Source organism: Lagenorhynchus albirostris, chromosome 11 (assembly GCF_949774975.1).
Source record: "Lagenorhynchus albirostris chromosome 11, mLagAlb1.1, whole genome shotgun sequence".
Taxonomy (NCBI): Eukaryota; Metazoa; Chordata; class Mammalia; order Artiodactyla; family Delphinidae; genus Lagenorhynchus; species Lagenorhynchus albirostris.
In genome coordinates, this window is record NC_083105.1 from 69,755,449 (window position 1) to 69,776,767 (window position 21,319).

Consider the following 21,319-nt stretch of genomic DNA (forward strand, 5'->3'; position numbering starts at 1 on the left):
GCATCCACTATACCCACCCCTGGATAGGGCAAGGTTTGGTATCTGGGCTAGACAGAGGCCCTTCAGAAACACACCAGTGAGGGGAGAGCTCTTTCCTCAATAACCGTATCACCATTTCCCTTGTCCGGTTCATTTTAAAAACATAGCAGCGAAAAAATAATGCATACACGTGGTTAAAAAACAACAACAAAAACAGTGAGGAATCTCCTTTCCACTCTCCACCCGTCAGTTCCCCTCCCTAGAAGTAACCACTGTTATCCATTTCTAGTGTATCCTTCAGATGTTCAAACCATATTTACATTCATGTATCTTTTAAAAATGGCAGCACACTAGACCGGCTTAGACTTGCTTTTTTCACTTTACATGTGGACATTCCACATTAGTGCAGATAGGTCTGCCTCATTCTGTTCTCGCAATGACTGCTTAATAGTCTACTTTTGGATATACCGTAATTTATGTCACCAGTCCTTTAGTGATGGGCTTGAATTTCCTCATGGACACCTTATCCTGCACTGGCACATATGCACATAAATTCTGAGCAGCACAGTTCCTGGGACCAGGGTTATCACCAGTTTTCCTCCAGAAGGCCATCTCCTGCTCTACATTTACAACGTATGCGAGTGCTTCTTCCCTCACAGTCTCACGTGACACAGGAGCAGACTTCCTGATTTTTGAAGACCTTTTCAGAACCTATGCTGCAAACAGTGGGCATCCTTTTAGAAAAGACTGTTGCTTGGAAAGGATGGATAACAAATAGTAAACAGGTAATATTCAGCCTTACTTCACCTGGAGAAAGGCAGGTATAAGCTGAAGTCACGGTCCTCTAGCTTTCAAGTCATAGTTGCTTTTGCTTCTGGCAATAATCACTCTATTCATCTTTTCATTTCCTTATATAAGGGTCATATAGATTGCCAAAGGTTTTAAGGGAATGCAGAAGTATTTATTCATAATAATAATGTACCCTTTAAAGATTTTAAATCTTGGTTAATAGCAATAACAAAGAAGACTATCTACAAAGGAAGAAAGGGAAGCAGCTACCTTGCAGTTCTGTAAAGAATTAGGCTAGAAAACTAGGCCTACAGTTGCTATAAAGTGTTCATATAGATTTAGTTAACAAAGTGTCTAGTCAGTCACTAAACTCTAAAATTTGGTCCCAAGGTAAGTATCAAATATTAAAACACTGCCTCTAATCTCTACCTGGGTGAAGCAGAACCCTAATGATTGCATTTTCCTCACTTCAGACCAAACTGGAGAACATTTTGCTTACAGCCCGCGTAGGGATGCTGATAAAACGTCAATGGGAACTCCTTTCAGCACTCAGTAAAAGAAAATGATTCACCTTGTGTATGCACTTGCTCTTCTTGGCACTCTGCTTTCCAGTTCCTGAGTTAAATAAAAAGTACCAGAAGTGCAGGGAGAGATTTGCTGTCTAACCCCTCTCACTTTAGAATACAAAGCACGGGCCATCCTAAAAGGGTAGTAAAATTGGAATGGGCACTGAAGACTGCTAGATTTCCCTGTGTGGCATGTTGCCCTGCCCCACAAGGTCCTCAGGTGACAGGCTGGGCAAGTATGGGTGTGGAGGTGTTTGGGGAGTGCCCGAGGGTGCGTAGCGCACAGGATTGTCAACACTGTGTGGGCAGGCTTTGGTTGACTGACCTGCTCTCTCCTAAGGAGCACTCGACTGCTGCTGTGGACAGAGAAGAGTGTACATGCTAGACCTTCAGACTTTCCAAAAGGAATGAAGAATTCGAACTTCTCTAAAACGTCTGCCAGATTCTCAATGCTAGCAACTAATTCAGACATTTCTGAAACCCTTTGAACAAAATGAGCCTGCCATCAGCAAGCCACCAATGCATGGGTTATAAATTAAGCACTTGAAGCTGTCTCTTGGAGCTGTCTAGAGGAGGCACGACTAATTACTGTTTACAGAAATACATGTGACCGTTTTTTGAGGCACAAGGAAGAAAAATTATTGGGATTAAAAAAAAAATTCCACTAAGAGCCTCATTACCAATTTAATGTTAGCAACACAATTATAAAAAACCTTTTAAATTAGGCAAATGAGAAAATTGCTAATTGCCTAGTTAGATTCTCTAGCCATTCTTCGAACTGTCTAAAAACAAGGCATGCTTCTGTACAGTCGCATGGGTTTTCTGTTCACTGTCAAGCACAGGAGGAAGGCTTCCAGGTAAACAGGAGAAATACACAGGAGCAACTGAAATTTGCATCTCTGAGCTCATGTTTTGCCAAAGTCACAGAAGCAGTAACTTTACCAGGGGAAGAAATTTGAAGGGTGGCTTCCACAAAATGTTTAGGAAGGAAGTGTGGAGGAAAAGTAAGACATGGGGTATGTGTATAGACTTGGTCACAGGATCAGAGCCAGTCTATTCTTTTTCAACAGACCCAGCTAGCTGGTCAGGTAGTCCCATTTTAGAGATCCATTTTAGCCTCAACTTCTCTTTTTGCAAAAGAAATTTCACATGCCTACTGCTGTGTGTGTACCAGGTGCTGTTAGGACAACTTTAGAAGTAGCTTGCAGCCCATTCTCCAGAAGCATTTGATTCCAAACGTAAAAATACTAAAAGTAAGAAACTAGTTCTCTTAAATGCTAATACTTGTTATAGTGTTCTTAGGTCAACGAACCAAGTAACTGATGTTGGATAAGGTGATTACTGGTCTAATATAAACCTACCATAAAGCTGACCTTGGAGTGACACAAAGCACACTGGTCTTCAGGATTCAGGAGATCTGGGTTAGGAGACTCACGTCTCTCATTAACTCAGGCGGGTTAAAAGCTCCGACTCAGTTTGCACTTCCGTAAAATGAGAGTACTCAGCCACCTCAAAGGTCTCCTTCCAGCTTCAGTATTCTGTGGAGACTCGATTTACCGGGTCAGCCAACAGAAGAGTCTTCCCACTCAGCATAAAGTGTTGTTTCCCTTTTCTGATTCTTTCATTTACCAACATATTAGGCAAGGATTCCTAAAAGGATGATCCTTCCAAACACCATGGCTCATGGGAGTTGGGAACTGTAAAGGCGGTTGGTGCTTTTTTATATTAATGCTTGGGACTCTGAATGGGCAAGAGGTTAAACTAAACCGTGAAGTTTGGAAATGGTTATCTCCCTATCAGAGCATGTAGGCAGTCTGGAGATGGCATAGAGTATGTGGAAGACAAGATATTTTCCTCCCAAATGTTGTTTCTCCCCAATTAACAGGATGAAAAGTAAGATTTTTTTCCTACAATGCTATTGGCAGCATAGTCCGGAATCTCTGAACAAGTTGTAAGCAAAGCTGAAAAAGTGTTAACTGTTTAATCTTGGCTCCTAGAATAGGAGAGTTGAATTACCAGGCTCATTCCACTGAAATGGCTCTTGGCAAACCACAGTGGGTCGAGTACCGCAGCCAAAGAGCTCTGGCTGTGGGAGCTGTGACCCTACCTGCTACCTGCCCCTTAACAACCGCCTCTTAGGAGTCTCAAAGGTGTGTTCTAAACTAACTAACTCCAAAGCACAGGTCATGGGAACTGACAGGTGAAAACCAGGAAAAATCTACTGAGCTAGGATTTGAAAGTTATCGAAACTTTTTTGTAAAGTTCCTTTTATATATTGCCCATTACAATCATATCACACTTTAACTGTACATACCAATAGCTAGCGTGTCCTGGAGTCAGGATTGGAACCTAGTTCTGAGTGACCACCGAACTTCCACTTCTTCCAAGAACACTGAGTGTAGCATTGAAAGATTTGGGTAAAACCTTGCCTCTGCCCCTTCCTGCTATATGACCTTAGATGACTTATACCTTCTGCCCTTAACAGTAAAGTGAGAAAAAAATCCCTATTGGCTTATAACATGTGAAAGTGTGTGTGAATCTAAAGAACACTAGTGTGGTCATTCTAACCTTGTTCAGATAACGAAACAAATGAAAAACATGGTGTTCCTCTCTGAATCCTACATTTAGTATCTTAAACCTGAAATGTACTGTAAGCTACATCCGATATGGTACATTAGAGTCTATACAGAAGTAACAGAACACAAAGTTTTTAAAAATGGGAAATTCCTACAAGGCGGGACTAGTCCCAGGCCCCTCCCCCCGCTTGGAGGGCGTATCTCCTTCACTCAACATTCCCACCTCAGGACAGGGAGGCCGTGGCCTTTGCAGCAGAGGTTGAGCTGCCCCAGAAGATGAGATGTTGAGAAAGCAGTGCCTCTCCTCTTGGCCGCTGGGGTGGACCAGGTTGCTCTTGTGTTGGAAAGGTGATTTTCACACAAGACTCGCCTCTCAGTTGAGTAAGCCCCACAGGGTTCAGCAGAACTCCACCCACTGGGACGGTGGAAAGCCACACTGGCCAAGCCCACATCATGGCTAAGGTTCAGTCCTGGCCAGTGAAGGAAAGGGAACACGAACGCTTGAGCACGAAACATACCTCAGCCTACTGAGCTGCAGTTCTGCTGGGCTGTAGCTTCTCTCTCCCCTCCCTGAGCCCTCCACACTCTCTCTCTCACACACACACAGCCCCATCTGCTGGGGGCTGACCCCCTTTCTGGCCTCAGAAGCCTCAGGCAAGCGTAGGGTGTGGGCACACCAGTCGGCTGGTGCTGGGCCCGCTTGAAGGCATTGCAGACGTTTGGTCCGTGTGTCTTTCTCAGGGGTTTGGTTATGAAGGATGGCCTCTTCCCACTCGAAGGATGCAGGGACAGCATACCATGTCTTGTCACCGGGTCCTCTCCCTCTCCCTGGGCAGCTTGCCCAGGCTTACCCTCTCAGTGAACCCTCGCTGCCCTCAAGGACAACAGCAGGGTCTCAGCCAGAAAGCCTGAGTGGGGGCACCGGCAGGAGTCCCAGAACAGGGCCCTGAGGCAGGAGGAGCTTTCCCGGATGGTGCAGTCCTGAAGGCCATGTGCCAGTCAGCCAGGCCTACTCTTTCCTCGCCTCCCCCCATCTCATACATGTCCTAACCAGGAGAACCGGGACAGCACATGGGCAGCTCAGGTGGTGGATAGAGACCTCAGATGTCCTCTTGCAGCAAGCGTCTGTATATGTTGTGGTTATTTTCTATCTTACATGTCCTCGAATGTTTATATTTCAATAAACTTCAACCTTTTCTCTCTCTCACATACACACACAAATGGGAAAAAGATTTAAAACCTTACACAATTTTAAACAAGTGTTGGTGAAGACGTGGAGGAAAAGGAACTCTCATACACTGTTGGTGGGAATATAAATTGGTGCAGCCACTACGGAAAACTGTATGGAGATTCCTCAGAATAAGTTAGAACTATCATATGATCCAACTATCCCACTTTTGGTACTTATCCAATGAATATGAAAACAGTAATTTAAAGATACATGCACGCCTATGTTCACAATAGCCAAGATATGAAAACAACCTAGAAGCCCATCTGATGAATGGATAAAGATGTGGTACATATATACAATGGGCTACTACTCAACCATAAAAAGGAATATCTTGCCATTTGCAGCAACATGGATAAACCTTGAGGGTATGCTAAGTGAATAAGTCAAATGGAAAAAGACAAATACCATATGATTTCACTCATGTGAAATGTAAAAAACAAAACAAATGAGCAAACCAAACAAAAACAAACATGTAGATACAGAGAACGGAGCAGTGGTTACCAGAGGGGTAGGGGTGGGAGGGAGGGTGAAACGGCTGAAGAGGATCAACTGTATGGTGACGGATGGAAACTAAATTTTTGGTGATGAGCACACTGTAGAGTATACAGAAGTAGAAATACAAGGTTGTACACATGAAACATATAAACAAATGTTACCTCAATAAAAAATAAAACACAACCCCCCCAAGAAAACCTTACACAATTTCAATAATAATGGTCTAACATTAGAACACCATTAATCTATGGGAGCAGAGCTCAAAAAACAACATGCTATAAAAAGCAGGCTGTCTCTACTGCTATACAAATGTGCACGCAGCCTTAAAAATATTTATCATCAAGTGACATCCTAAACACAACTTGAAATAGACTCAGGAGACGAGCAAAGCCTTTTATATAATCAGTCCCCATTACTTCAAGATCAATTATTATCGTACAACGGAAATGCAGGACTGGTGCAGCCTGCTGAAAGCCAACTTCAGTGAAGCTAACCCTCAAATATCATTTGTATTAGTTTGAGCAAAAGGTGAGCTGCTAACCAGAAACCAATAATATGGCTTAAACCGTAAAGACATTGATTCCTCTTTCACATAACAGTTCAGCACTCCGTATGGTCACACAGGGATCCAGGTACCTTCTATCTTGTGGCTCTGCAACAATTCAAGGCTGGGTTGCTATTCCTATTACTTTAGGGAAGGGATAAGAGAGAGCATGAAGGAGGTACATCCACTGTCCTAAGGGTCCCAGCCCAGAAGTAGCAGCACTTCCACTCAAAAAAAAATCAGTGGTCACCTGATCACAACTGTGACAAGAGGGACACAGCAAATATAGTCCTAATTAGGCTGTCATGTGACTCAATTTCAATTCCATTACCACGGAAAAAGGGAAGAATAGATTCTGCTAACTATACCTTAGTTTTACTAGCTGCCCCCGCCCCACCACTTTTTTCTTTTTCACTGAATTGGGTACCATCAGTGCTCTCAAGAGAACTGGCAAGAAGGAGATGCTAACCCACAAACCTTGGTCTAACAAGCAGAATGTGGCCATTACTCACTGGAGGTGCCGGTGCCAGCCTGAGCAGTGTGGCAGACATTATGCCGCTTGGGTGGCTGGCTGCCCAAAACACTGAATATTGTCCACCATGAATATTTCAGGGATGACCAGATCACCATCTCCAAAGTTGTTGCCAAAAAACTGTCAGCGTTTTCCTAGGAGTTTAGGATCCCTCGTGGGAAAAAGTGTGAAATGAAGCTGAAACCACTATACAATATTTTGGCATTGTAGCACAGTCCTTTCTTAAGGGGATCTGCCCTCCCTTTCCTTCATGAGGTTCTGGGTCTGTGAATTGGCTCAGGGCTGGGGCGCTGTGATAAATCAACATTTTTGGCAAGAATAAATACAAAGGTAATTATTTTAAAATCTTATTATTCTTAAGTAGGAGATTTCGGATTCAAAGTCCTTCATATTCTGCTCTCAACCTACCTTTTCCTACATTCGTCCCCTATTGTCTTCCCCAACCTGAACTTCTAATACTTTTCCTTCTCTCCCTGAATAAGTCCTATTTCTCCAAGACCCGGGGGATCAAATGCCACTTCCTTTGTGAAGCATCAAAAACTAGGAGGACCTACAACGTTCCAAACTGTGCTAGGAACTGGGGTCACAGAGACAATGTGGTTCCTGTCCGCCAGAGGTTACTATAAAGACAAAGGATTTTAATTCTGTAATTCTCTGAAACTCAGAGTCCTAATTACACAATTATTGAGCACTACTGTACACTCAATCTTATCTCGCTTAACTGCTTTCTCAGATATGGAGACTCCCCAAGTCACCAAAGTTAATAGCTTCTCAAACTTCCTCCATCCTGCTGCTGAGTCAGGAGCAATCTTTCTGTAGACAGTAATAAAAATCTACATTTAAGCAAAACACTCTAAGCCTGTTAAGAAAAAAAAAAAAAGACAATCTAATTATTTAAACCCAGTTGCTTTATTTTGCACTTTTAAAATTCACAAAAAGCTTCACAATATCTGCTCTTCCCCTGTTGATCATCAAGGCTTAATGGTAAGACAGTGAAACCTTTATCACAGGAATTGGGCATACTCAAAAACAGTGGATCATTTACAAACAAATTTCTTTAATCAAGAACATTTTGCAACATACATACTCTGGCACTATCTGAATTCATCTATCTTAAAATAAGACTTTAAAAAGCTTTAAAAATAAAACAGATTTAACACTGACAAGCCTACCAGAATAATGCTGATGGCAAGCTATAAATAGCTTTAAATGTTGAATGTAATTTGGGGAAAGGGGAAAAGGAATTATCTGTTGAACCTATATTTAAATGCATCTGTGAGTAAAACGTCTCTAGTTTAATGAATTTCAACAAAGTGAACAACTCCTTTGCCTCAAGGTAGTTGAGTCTCAAGTTTTATTTTTAAACTTGTGACATATTCACTTAAGGAAATGAATCCTGGAATTAGAATATTTAAGAAGAAAAACATTGGCACAAGAGAGAGACAAGACTACTTTCTTAGTCTTTCTAATGTGGATAACAGATAAAACCACTGTTCACATTAGGGAAGAATAGCAAAGATGATACGCAGGGTTTAGTTCTGGCTTATGTACAATATCTAAATTCAAGGTGGTCTCATATAGGAAACTTAATAATTGTTGCCTTCAATTAGTTTTTTAATTTGTGGAATGGCATAATACATATTTTGAGGCACGCACTACAGGATCCACTACAATTATTTACACTGCTGTTTTCACTTTTAATATAATTTTTATCTACTCTGGGGTAGCTCTCTGGATATAATCAATAGAGGCCACTAAAAATAATGCCAGAATTCAAGTGAGAAGAGAGTGGAAATGGAAAGAGGATGGGAGGATAATGAAATTGGGTAGCAATAACAAACATTTTTAAAGGTTTCCGAACACATGCCATGAAATTACATATTTTGGCTAAATGCCATTGGGCAGCTGGAAGTGATCAGGAAATGAGTGGAATATCCTAATTGTCCCAGTTAGATTCTTAACTAACCCGTGATTTGGATGGCTCGCTCATGAAGGACTGTTTACATAGGCTGCTTGGTGAAGGGTAGTTGTGCTAGGCTTACAGCCTACTCTGCTTTGTTTCGTTCAAGAACACTTTTAGAGGGCTATGCATCCCTAAAAAGGGCAGCAGAACAATCTGTTAGACTACAAACCGAGATTAACAAAGGCATAATCCGTAAATGGCTTAATTATGGATATGTCATCAATCACCTTCTTTCTTGAGATGGGGAATATGGGCCTATGGAAAAAATGAAACTCCACTACTCCCCCATATTGTAAATTTTTCTCTTCTGGTTAGAAAGTTTTAAAGAAATCTCAACTTTAAAATAGGCCTCATCTTTCATCTTGAATTGCCCCTTCTCTTAGTCTTATATATGATATTGTTTAAAACTCACACATCAGTGAGACTAGTCAGGAGTTTCAGGACCATTTTAATAGAAGACACTGAGTTTATTTACTTGGAAAACAGGATTTTATTATGGGGTGACTTTTAGAGATTTAAGTGCTCTGTTTTATCACAATGAGAATTATCCTCAAAGCAAATATTCTCTAAGATAACAAAGTATTCAGTTTACTTGGGTAATATACTTAAACATATTAAAAGTTACAAAGCCTAAGATAAGCAAGCAACAAGTCAATAAAATCGCCTCAGGATTCTAACATCTTCACATGGTGTCACTGACTATGAAATGCAAAAAGACTATAAATGTTTAAGTGGAATGGTCTCTAACCTATACATTACACTAGTGTGACCAAACAAATGATCGCATAACTAAGGAAGACTACAGGACATGAGTAAGTGCAGAAAGTTGCTCTCCAGGACTGCATTTTCAAGAAAGCTTGAAAAATTAACTGACCCATCACTTTAGGAGGGAAAAAAAGATAAGTATGGATTAGGAAGCTCTACATGTAGATAAAAAAAATTCTAATTAAAATATCTTAGACTATTTTAGATGTTTATTTGATATTGGAAATACGGTCACTATCATAAAGTATTTCTCTTCATCACAAAAATTCCATATATTAAGGATTTACACAATCCAGGGGGGGAAAAATCTAGAAACCTTTTTTTTGCCTGAGCAGGTAATCTAAAAAGGCTCTCCAAAATCTTGACTAGAGGTATCATACTCTGCAATAAAATGCTTGAGTTCTTCAACACACCGCTCACCTATTTCATGTAAATTCTGTCTCAATGCAAACTGTATAGACTTTTCTAATGAAGGATCTTTTTCAATCAGCATTTTCACAACCATCCCAAAAGTTTCACAGTCTTGTCGGTAAACCTAGAAAGATGAAATACATTGTGGTTAGCTAAGAATAATTAGCCAAACATTGAGCTGATTCAGCTGGCAGAACTATGGTGCTAAAAATCTAAAAGGGAGACACAATACTGCTGAACCTCTCTTGGCTCTGAGTATACACTACTGCCAAAGGTCATTTAAACCTCTGTCTCTGAGATTTGCTGACAAGTTGAATGAGTAGAAAAGCACTGATACACCACATCACTGACTATGGAAATCTGGCATGGCATTTGTCAAGCATAAGGCAGTCTACTAACAGGACATCAGACTAGAAACAAGAAGAACTGAAAACAAATGCCAGCTAGGTAAGGCACGTTGATGGATTTATTCTTTACTTGTTTGGAAGAAGTAAGTTACCAAGCCCCTAACTTCAGATTATTTGTTTGAATCATGACCAGATGACAAATTTAAAATTGTTTAGTATACAAAAAACAACTATAAGGAGGCTGAAAGTATTTATTTGAAAAAAGCTTTTCAAGTTATAAATATTTAACCATAATTAAAATCACCAAGGCAGAGTTAAGATCAAAACAGTATGTTATACACGTACATGTTCATGCATGCATGTGTGTACACATATATGTATATATAGATACACACATGTATACATGTGTATATATGTATATTTTTTTCCACCTCAATGTATACATTATACTATTTTACTTCAATATGTATATATAATTTTTATCAATGGCAATTAGGTATTATTTCCTGTCCAAAAATTGCTAAATTTTCTCCAGACTAAATGTTATTTCTTCAGTTTACAGTCACAAAATGCACTTTAGATTTCTATGCTATTTTTCATACTCTGCAATTCATGTATTTAAAGAAATATTACAGTTAAGTCTTCATGAAAATTAAGTGAAATACAAATTGTCTGATTTAAAAGAACTGTCACATTAATTTTAACTTTTCCAAATTTAACAAAAACAATCAACATAACATGTTTATTCTCTGAAAAAGGATTTTATTCATTTTTTAAAACCTTAGAAAGAAGTAATTTGAGACACTGCTTCGCTTATGATAGTTTTCATTCCTCAAATGATCACTGCTAGTTGTGGTGGTTGCTGCTAATATTTTTTAAATGTCTGCAAGATTGTTTTTATCCTTTAAAATAGCTATTTAAAGAAGAATATTTATTTTTGACTATCAGTACTAGGTTGCTAAATTATACTAAATTCACTTCTTTGCTCTTGAAAACTATTCAGAAGCCCCAAATTAAAAAGAATAAGTTTTTCAAATGACCTAGAAATTAAAATATATAAAACCCTCAGCTGCCTTCTCCATCTCAGCACAAACACACACACACAAACACACACACACACACACCTTTTTCTAAATAGTGATGAAATTTACTAATAGCCATTAAGTTTAATCCAACTATTTAAACCAAACATTTATTCCAGTTTATCTTAAGGTTTACATGACCCAGAATTGATATTACTAACTACTCTAATAAACCAACTTAGGAAACAGTATACCACTCACATGATATTACATAGGCTGTCAAGGCAATAGAGCACAGGAACTAGCCTAACAAACACAGAGTACCTAACCTAATGAAGCCAATGCAGTCCCCATGGGGGAAGGTAAATTCCTTACCAAACCAGTCAAGCCACATAATAACAACATTCTAACACCAACCACAGGCCTCAGAAGACCACTTTGTGGGTGGCCTAAATTTTATAGGCTTCTTTATAGCAGATGTAACTAGATGAGGATAAGGTTACACTGTGAATTAACCTGCAAATTCTTTAATGTAAATCTGCTGTTTTACCTAAACTGTAACTCTTTGTTTAGCATATTTACAGAACATAAATGTACTACAGATTTGCATATCAAAAGTAAAACCATATTAAAATGTGTTCATACATTTAAACTGCAAACTACTGTCACTCTGGAGACAAGATAATACAAGCATTTAAAGGTTCTGTTTTATTTTTTAATTGTAAATCCTTTTTGAACTATTCACTGAAATAGACAAATTTTTGTACATTAGTTGACAAGAACAACTAGAACTGCCCAAAGCAATGTAATTCTCTACTACAGGGTAGATTTTCTAAAAACACTGCTTAAAATGCAATGGTTGGGCATTAGACAGGAAATAATCAGTTTTTTGTTAAAGGAAGAACCTCACCCTCCAAACTTTTATAAATAAAATTCACAACGGTCAGAAACATATTTCCGAAATCTGTTCCACAGTAAACTCAATCCCAAACAGGAAGGGTGTAGTTATCTGTGGAAGAGTTTGTTTGCTTATGGTCCCAAGCTGGAAATGCATTAATAATCTTCAGATCTGATATCTACAGGCCACACAGGAAGATTTTTTGTTGTTGCATTTTCCCTTGATTGGACCTCATCAAAATGGGAAACATGTTAAAGTTTGGGTGGGGCTCACATACACTGCATAGAAACATAGTTAAGTTTGCCAGCATAATGAAAACACTATCCAAATGTGCTTTCACACAGTCCCTTATTATAGTAGTCTGTGTTAATAGTTGAATTCTCATAAAGTGCTTCTAGGAATAAAGGGATATGATAAAATAAACTACCAAGGCTTTTTACTATTAATTATGCTGTCTAGTGATTGAAAGAAGAATATCTGGCAAAACAAACTACATACTTATACATACTTATAATGACATAAAATTCCTCTAAAATGTATATATCATTGTAGACCTTACCTCTGTTCCCACAAAAAAAGAAAACAAAATAGGCAAAATGAGTTGTTAGAATTTTCATTTCAGACAAACCATCTTTAGCATATATATTACAACTCCATAAGAGTAGTTCGGTGGAATGATAGAACAGAGCCATTAGCCACAGGAAGCTACTTAAATTTAGGTAAATATGCATATACTTATCTTAATATTTAATTTATAATTTATATTAATATTAGGAGGTACATGGATAAACTGCAAAAGTCAGACATGCACACAGCCTTAAAAGACTGAGGAATCAAAAACAATGATTTTTCTCTATTGTTGATACCTCAACATTCCATATAATTTCCTTTATCTGAACTAATTTGGTTCAAATCCTATGTGTCCTATTTCAGGAGAGTCACATCCTAACGGGAAAGGTAAACACAGACAAGTAAAACACAGCACAAAGGAGATAACTAGATGTGGAAGGTGACGGGGAAGCTAGAAAAACTGAGTTCAAATCCTGACTCTACTACTGTGGTGGGCTGAATAATGTTCTCCACCCCCACCCCATCCCCAAGATGTCCATATCCTAATGCTTGGAACCTAGGAATATGTTACCTTACACGGTACAAGAGACTTTGCAGATACGTTTATGTCAAGGATTTGAGAAAGGGAGATTAGCCTGGATTATCCAGGTGAATAAAATATAATCACAAAAGTCCTTAAAAAGAAACGCAGAAAAAGAGAGGAAATGTGATCACAGAAATAGAGGTTGAGTGATGACCTTTAAAGATGGAGGAGGGAGCTACCAGCCAAAGAGTACACACAGCCTCCAGAAACTGAAAAAGGCCAGCAAAGAGATTCTCCCCTAGAGCCTCCGGAGTAAGTACGGCCCTTGCAGACACACTCTTGGACTTTACACATTCTTCTTAAGCTCACATGGAACGTGCACCAAGATACACCACATTCCAGGCCATAAAACACGCCTTAGCAAATTTAAAAGAACAGAAATCATACAAAGTATACTCTCAGACCACAGTGGAATTAAGTTAGAAATCAAAAGAAAGAGAGCTAGAAAAATCCCAAGATACTTGGAGATTAAACAACATACTTCTAAATAACACCCAGATCAAAGAAGTCTCATCAGAAAGTTTAAAATATTTTGAACTAAATGAAAATACAACTTACCAAAATTTGTGAGATGCAGCAAAAGCAGTGCTTAGAGAGAAGTTTATAGCATTAAATGCGTATGTTAGAAAAGAAGATAGGGCTTCCCTGGTGGCGCAGTGGTTGGGGGTCCGCCTGCCCATGCGGGGAGCGCGGGTTCGTGCCCCAGTCCGGGAGGGTCCCGCGTGCCACGGAGCGGCTGGGCCCGTGGGCCGTGGCCGCTGGGCCTGTGCGTCCGGGGCCTGTGCTCCATGGCGGGAGAGGCCCGCATACCGCCCAAAAAAAAAAAAAAGAAAAGAAAAGAAGATATAAAATAAACAATGTAATAAGCTAGGATTCTAGGAAAAAAAGAGCAAATTAAATGCAAAGTAAGTAGAAGAAAATAATAAAAATCTGAGCAGAAATCAATGAAATTGAGAAAAGAAAATTAGAAAATCAATAAAACCAAAAGGTGGTTCTTTAAAAAGATGAATAAAATTGATAAACCTCCAGCCAGGCTAACCAAGACAAAAAGAGAGAAGACACAAATTATTAATATCAAAATTGAAATAGGGGTCACTACTACTGACCTCCCAGGCATTTATAATAAAGGAATATTAAGACAACTCTATGTGCACTAATTTGATAAATCAGATGAAATGAACCAATTCCTTGAAAGATACAGTCTAGCAAAACTCAAACAAGGAAAAATAGATAATATAAATAGGCCTATATCTATGAAAGAAATTGAATTAACAATTAATAACATACCAAAACAGAAAGTACTAGGCCCAAGTGGTTTCACTGGTAAATTCTACCAAACATTTAAAGAAAAAATGATACCAATTCTTCATAATCACTTCTAGTAAACAGAAGCAGAGGGAACATTTCCTACTGTTCTATGAGGTCAGCATCACCTTATTACCAAAACCAGACGAAGACATTACAAGGAAGAAAAATTACACACCTGTATCTCTCATGAACACAGATGCCAAAAAATTCTGAAATCTAAAATACAATAAAAAGAATTATACATCACAATCAAGTGGTATTTACTGCAGGTATGCAAGGTTGGTTCAACATCTGAAAATCAGTTAATGCCATCCATCACATCAATGTGCTAGAAAAGAAAAATCACATGATCATATCAATAGACACAGAAAAGCATTTGAAAAAAATCCGACATTTATTCACAACAAAAAGTCTCTGGCAAACCAGGAATAGAGGAGAACTTCCTCAACTTGATAAAAATATCTACAATAACCCTACTGCTAAATCATGGTGAGAAAGTAGATGCTTTCCTCCCAAGACAGGAAACAAGACAAGTATATCCCCTTTTACAACTCCTATTCAACACCATACTGAACACAGATAATGCAGTAAGACAAGAAAAGGTATACCAATGATGAAGGGAGAAATAAAACTCTCTTTGTTTGCAGATGACATGACTGTGTAGAAAATCCCAAAACTGACCAAAAAACTAGTGGAACTAATAAGTGATTAGAGTAAGGTTGCAGGATACGAGGTTAATATACAAAAGTCAACTGCTTCCCTAGATGATAGAAATGAACAAATGTAATTTGAAATTAAAAACAAAACACAGCACCAAAAAAACTAAGTATAGTATAAATCTAACAAAATAGATACAGGATCTATATGAGAAAAACTATAAAACACTGATGAAATAAATCAAAGAAGATATAAATACCAGCATACCTCATTTTATTGCACTTTGCTTTATTGCACTTTACAGTGCCTGCAGTGTTTTTTTACAAATTGAAGATTTGTGGCAACCTTGCATCAAGCAAGTCTATTGGCACCATTTTCCAACAGCATTTGTTCACTTTGTGTTTCTGTGTCACATTTTGGTAATTCATGCCATACCTCAAACGCTTCACCAGCAAAAAGATTATGGCTCACTGAAGGCTAGCATTTTTTAGCAATAAAGTATTTTTTTAATAAGGTATGTATATTGTTTTTCTAGACATATTGCTATTACACCCTTAACAGACTACAGTATAGTATAAACATAACTTTTATATGCATCGGGAAACCAAAAAATTCATGTGACTTGCTTTATTGTGATATTTTCTTTATTAAGGTGGCCTGAAACTGAACCTGCAATATCTCCTAGGTATGTCTGTAAATGGAGATATAGTCCATGTCTATGGATAAGAAAATTCAGTATTGTTAAGAAATCAGTTCTTCCCAACTTGATCTATAAATTCAACACAGTCACAACAAAAATTCCAGCAAGTAATTTTGTAGATATTGACAAACTGATTCTAAAGTTTATACAGAAAGGTAAAAGACCCCAGAAGAGTCAACATAATACTGAAGAAAAAGAACAAAGTCAGAGAACTGACACTCAACTTACTATAAAGCCACAGTAATCAAGACTGTATGGTATTTTCTAAAGAACAAAGAGATCAGTTGTACAGAATAAATAGCCCAGAAATACATTCATACAGTTGAACAGTCAACTGATCTTTGACAAAGGAGCAAAGGCAATTCAATGAAGAAAGAATAGTCTTCAACAGATGGTGCTGGAAGAATTGATCATCCATGTGCAAAATCTAGACAGAGATGAACTCAGAATGGATCATAGACCTAAATGTAAAATACAAAACTATAATACTTTTAGAAGATAACAGAGGAAAAAATCTAGGTGACAACACCAAAAGCATGTCCCAAGAAAAAAAAAAATTGGATTTCATTAAAATTAAAAACATCTCCTCTGGGAAAGACAATGTTAAGAGAACAAACAGACAAGCTAAACACTAGGAGAAAAATCTTTGCAAAGCGTATATCCGACAAAGCACTATTATCCAAAATATACAAAGAATTCTTAAAACTCAAAAACAAGCTCAATTTAATAAATGGGCAAAAGATCTGAACAGACACCTCACCAACAAAGACATTTACATAGCAAATAAGCAAATGAAAACATGTTCAACATCATATGTCATTAAGGGTATTGAGTATTAAAACAGTGATGAAATGAGATACCCCTACACACCTATTAGAATTGTTAAAATCTGAAACAATGACAACCCCAATTTCTGGTGAGAATGCAAGCAATAGGAACTCTCATTCGTTGCTGGTGGGAATGCAAAATGATACAGGCCACTTTGGCAGACTACTGAGAAGAATCACACAAATAAAAAAAAGAGGGGAAACGTTAGGTACCCTCTGTACCTTAGTTTCAGTATCTACAGACCTAACTACGCTGTTGTAAGGACTGAGATAACAAACAGCACTCAGTATAGTGCCTGCTCTGTAGGAAGCATTTAATATATGTTAAAGATAGTGATGCTGATGACGGAAAGAGGAAAAACACTCTTCTGACTTTGCCTAGAGAAGGGAGTATTAGAAAATGATATTGTAACTTCTTTTTAATGTTTAACATCTAATTATATTTCTAACATCAAAGACTACAGTTAAAATTTTATCATTAATGCTTTTATTTTGGTTTTAGTTTTATCTCAAGTCCTTTGCTTTCTGCTGACAGTAATCACATGCACATTGAAAAAAAAAAATCAATGTGAAGACCACATTTCCCATCTCAAGAGCTGATTAAACATGAGGAGTTCTCACTAGGAAAACATGGAGGAGGAAAAGGAAATAGCATTTTGGGGAAACTCAACTGGCTTGGCATAGTTAAAGCATGTTAACCTCAAAGTAGGTCATGAAGAGCTTTCTTTCAAGGAGTTTAGATGTCAACTTATACATTAACAATTAGCAAATGAGTAAAAAGCTACAAGCAGGAAGTGGATTCTTTTGATGTATCAGGGAGATAATGATTAGGAATCAATGAAATGGGTTCCTGAGAACCAGACCTATGAATGCCACATGGTGTGTTAAAGAAAGAGGCTTAATTCAGAGTAATTAAGAAGCAATATGGATATGATAATATCAAAAAAACAAACAACCCAATCCAAAAATGTGCAGAAGACCTAAACAGACATTTGTCCAAAGAAGATATACAGATTGACAACAAACACACGAAAGGATGCTCAACATCACTAGAGAAATGCAAATCAAAACTACAATCAGGTATCACCTCACACCAGTCAGAATGGCCATCATCAAAAAATCCACAAACAATAAATGCTGGAGAGGGTGTGGAGAAAAGGGAATCCTCTTGCACTGTTGGTGGGAATGTAAATTGATACAGCCACTATGGAGAACAGTATGGAGGTTCCTTAAAAAGCTAAAAATAGAGCTACCATATGACCCAGCAGTCCCACTACTGGGCATATATACCCTGAGAAAACCATAATTCAAAAAGAGTCATTGTACCACAATGTTCAGTGCATCACTATTTACAATAGCCAGGACATGGAAGCAACCTAAGTGTCCATCGACAGACGAATGGATAAAGAAGATGTGGCACATATATACAATGGAATATTACTCAGCCATAAAAAGAAACAAAACTGAGTTATTTGTAGTGAGGTGGATGGGCCTAGAGTCTATCATACAGAGTGAAGTAAGTCAGAAAGAGAAAAACAATTACCATATGCTAACACATATATATAGAATATATATTTTTAAAAAAAAAGGTTCTGAAGAACCTAGGGGCAGGACAGGAATAAAGACGCAGACGTGGAGAATGGACTTGAGGGCACGAGGAGGGGGAAGGGTAAGCTGGGACGAAGTGAGAGAGTGGCATGGACATATATACACTACCAAATGTAAAATAAATAGCTAGTGGGAAGCAGTCACATAGCACAGGGAGATCAGCTCAGTGCTTTGTGACCACCTAGAGAGGTGGGATAGGGAGGGTGGGAGAGAGGTGCAAGAGGGAGGAGATATGAGGATATATGTATATGTATAGCCGATTCACTTTGTTATAAAGCAGAAACTAACACACCACTGTAAAGCAATTATACTCCAATAAAGAGGTTAAGGGCTTCCCTGGTGGCACAGTGGTTGAGAGTCCACCTGCCGATGCAGGGGACAGGGGTTCGTGCCCCAGTCTGGGAAGATCCCACATGCTGCGGAGCGGCTGGGCCCGTGAGCCATGGCCGCTGAGCTTGTGCATCCGGAGCCTGTGCTCCGCAACAGGAGAAGCCACAAGAGTGAGAGGCCTTCATACCGCAAAAAAAAAAAAAAAAAAAGAAAGAGGTTAAAAAAAAAAAGAATAATGGGTGGAAGGTTTTAATTTATTTCAAGGGGGAGGGTATTGGGAATGGGAGATAAGGTCAGTACCTAATATGTAATTGAGGCACCTATCAAAGGGAAGTTGAGTACTGAGTCTAGACTTTAGGAGAAAGAAATAGAGGAGGGAGAGAGGGGGAGAGAGAGATCATTTTCAGCACCAGTGCCAGCTGAGGCCATGGGAGTTCCTTGAAGAACGGGATAAGTTCTTTCCAGCTCCAGTATCTGATAAAGTAGATATTCAGTAAATGCTGAATGAATAGCTAAAGTCAGTTGAGAGAATGTGTAGCGTAAGAACAAAAGACAGCCCAAAGTAGACATCTAAAAACGCCAATACCAACCCTAAAAGTGACAATAAGGAAGACTAAGAACCAGGAGAGAATGAAGGAGAAAGTTTGTAAAATAAGGACACAGTCAATCAAATGCCAGAGAAAGGTTTAAGAAGCTGACAAACAAAACATGTTCATCGGATGTGGAAATTAGGGAGTAGGTGGTTAACTGCAGAAGCAGTTTACTGGGCTGGTGGAGCTTATGGAGCTATGCTGCCCAATCCAGTAGCCACTAGCCATATGTGACTACTTAACTTTAAATCTTAATTAATTAAATCAAAAATTCAGTTCCTCAGTTGCACTTCAGTGGCTTCCATATTGGGTAGTGCAAATACAAAACGTTTCCATCGTCAGAGAAAATTCTATTAAGCAGTGCTGTTACAGAAAATTGAGCAGTGAAAAAAGGGTGAAGTGACAAGTGTTGACCTGGTAAATTAATTAATATATATTTGCAACTATTTTACCATTAAAGTAGAAATAAAAGCTTTTACCACTTTTAAATAAGCACTGTGAAATATTAGTACCTGTGAAATATTCTATAATCTTTTGGTGAAATTCATATAAAAATGTAAGTTAAAAAAGGTAACTCCAATTGAGGCTTAATATACAAGGGAACATTCATAATGTCTAATGTGTTGATGAGGCTGGGAAAAAAGTGACAACATACTGATGTTCAATACTGGAGCAAACTTAAACCTTTTAATTTGGGTCTGTGGTAATGCAGAAGGTATCAAAACTATTGTCATCTATGTTGCTCCTTGTGCTATATTAATAGAAAAAGATATCTTTGAAACATCCTCCTCAAAGCTGCACTGGCTCTTAAAAACACAGCTCCTAAAAAGAACACTGATGGTTGCTAAGAAATGCATTATGAATACATGGATTAGATCTCAACCGCCTACATTCAATATGTGGGTACAACTACTACAGTCACATAAAAAAGTAAGTCCAAAATTAATGATAAAGTAGTTAAATGCTAAAAAACCTTAGCAATTAATGTTTGTAGAATTCTCATCCATAAATACAGATCAGTTTATAAACTTACACAATTCAATCAAAGGTTAATATTTAAATGGTTTTCATTTTATCCTTTCCAGCTTATTGGTTCTTCCAATCCTAATATACTCAACAGACAAAAATAAAAGAAATAATTCCAAAGAGTCTACAAAATTTTTCGCTGATGCCAAAACCAGGGACCACTGAGATTAAATAAAGGAACAAGACAAATCTCAAATTAACACTGAGCAAAAAAAGTTGCAAAGGAAATTAGAGATACCATTTATGCATGTCTTTAAAAGTTTATTTCGTTTAGGTATACATACATATAAACTAAAAATACATAAGAATGACAACCCTGAGAAGGGAAGGAGCCAGCAGGGATCTGCGAGGGGCTTTATCTACATCTATAATATTTTATTTATTTAAAAAGAGGGGGGGAAAGCCACAAATATTAAACTCTAGTTAATGACATACATGAAGTATTTAGGTGTGAAGTGTCCTGAGATGGGCAACATATGTTGACATGCACCTAAAGTAAGATGAATTAATGGATGAACAGAAGTGTGGATAGATATGTCAAAGCAAATAAAACAAAATATTAAGTAGAGAATCTAGGTGATCAGTATATGGGTTTGCACTGCATAATTCCTTATGCTTGGAATTTTTATAATAAAATACTAAAGGGAAAGAGAGATCTAAAGCAAAATAAGGCCTAATGATGGGTATATGGGTCTGGGCATCTCAGCTTACAAATGAAGATGGATCTCTGTTTTGCTTGGACTCTGGGTACTGAACTTTGCATCTTATCGAAGTGGGTTGAGAATTACAGATATTAATGAATCTGTAAATGCAGATATAAATTTGAATCACAGATAGCTGTGCCTGTCAACTAGAACTCACCTACTATGTGCAAGGCACTGGATTTAGTCAGTAATAGAGCAGACCCTGCCCAAGGAAATTAGATTCTAATAAAAAAGAGTAATATGTTTAAGATAACCATAAGGCAAGGTAAAATACAGAAATACCTCAGAGATATTGCGA

At 38.1% G+C, this 21,319-nt stretch overlaps 1 protein-coding gene across 9 annotated transcripts in view; it reads right to left on the reverse strand.

Annotated features, from left to right (window-relative positions):
• Positions 1 to 7,599: 7,599 nt before the first annotated feature.
• PPHLN1 (periphilin 1) overlaps positions 7,600 to 21,319 on the reverse strand; it is a 141,568-nt gene continuing 127,848 nt past the window's right edge. For all 9 annotated transcript variants that reach the window (XM_060166527.1, XM_060166524.1, XM_060166528.1 and 6 more), the window contains one exon: positions 7,600 to 9,975. In XM_060166527.1, the coding sequence (XP_060022510.1) occupies positions 9,781 to 9,975 (195 nt within the window). In that variant the 3' untranslated portion in view covers positions 7,600 to 9,780. The remainder of the gene's footprint in view (positions 9,976 to 21,319) is intronic.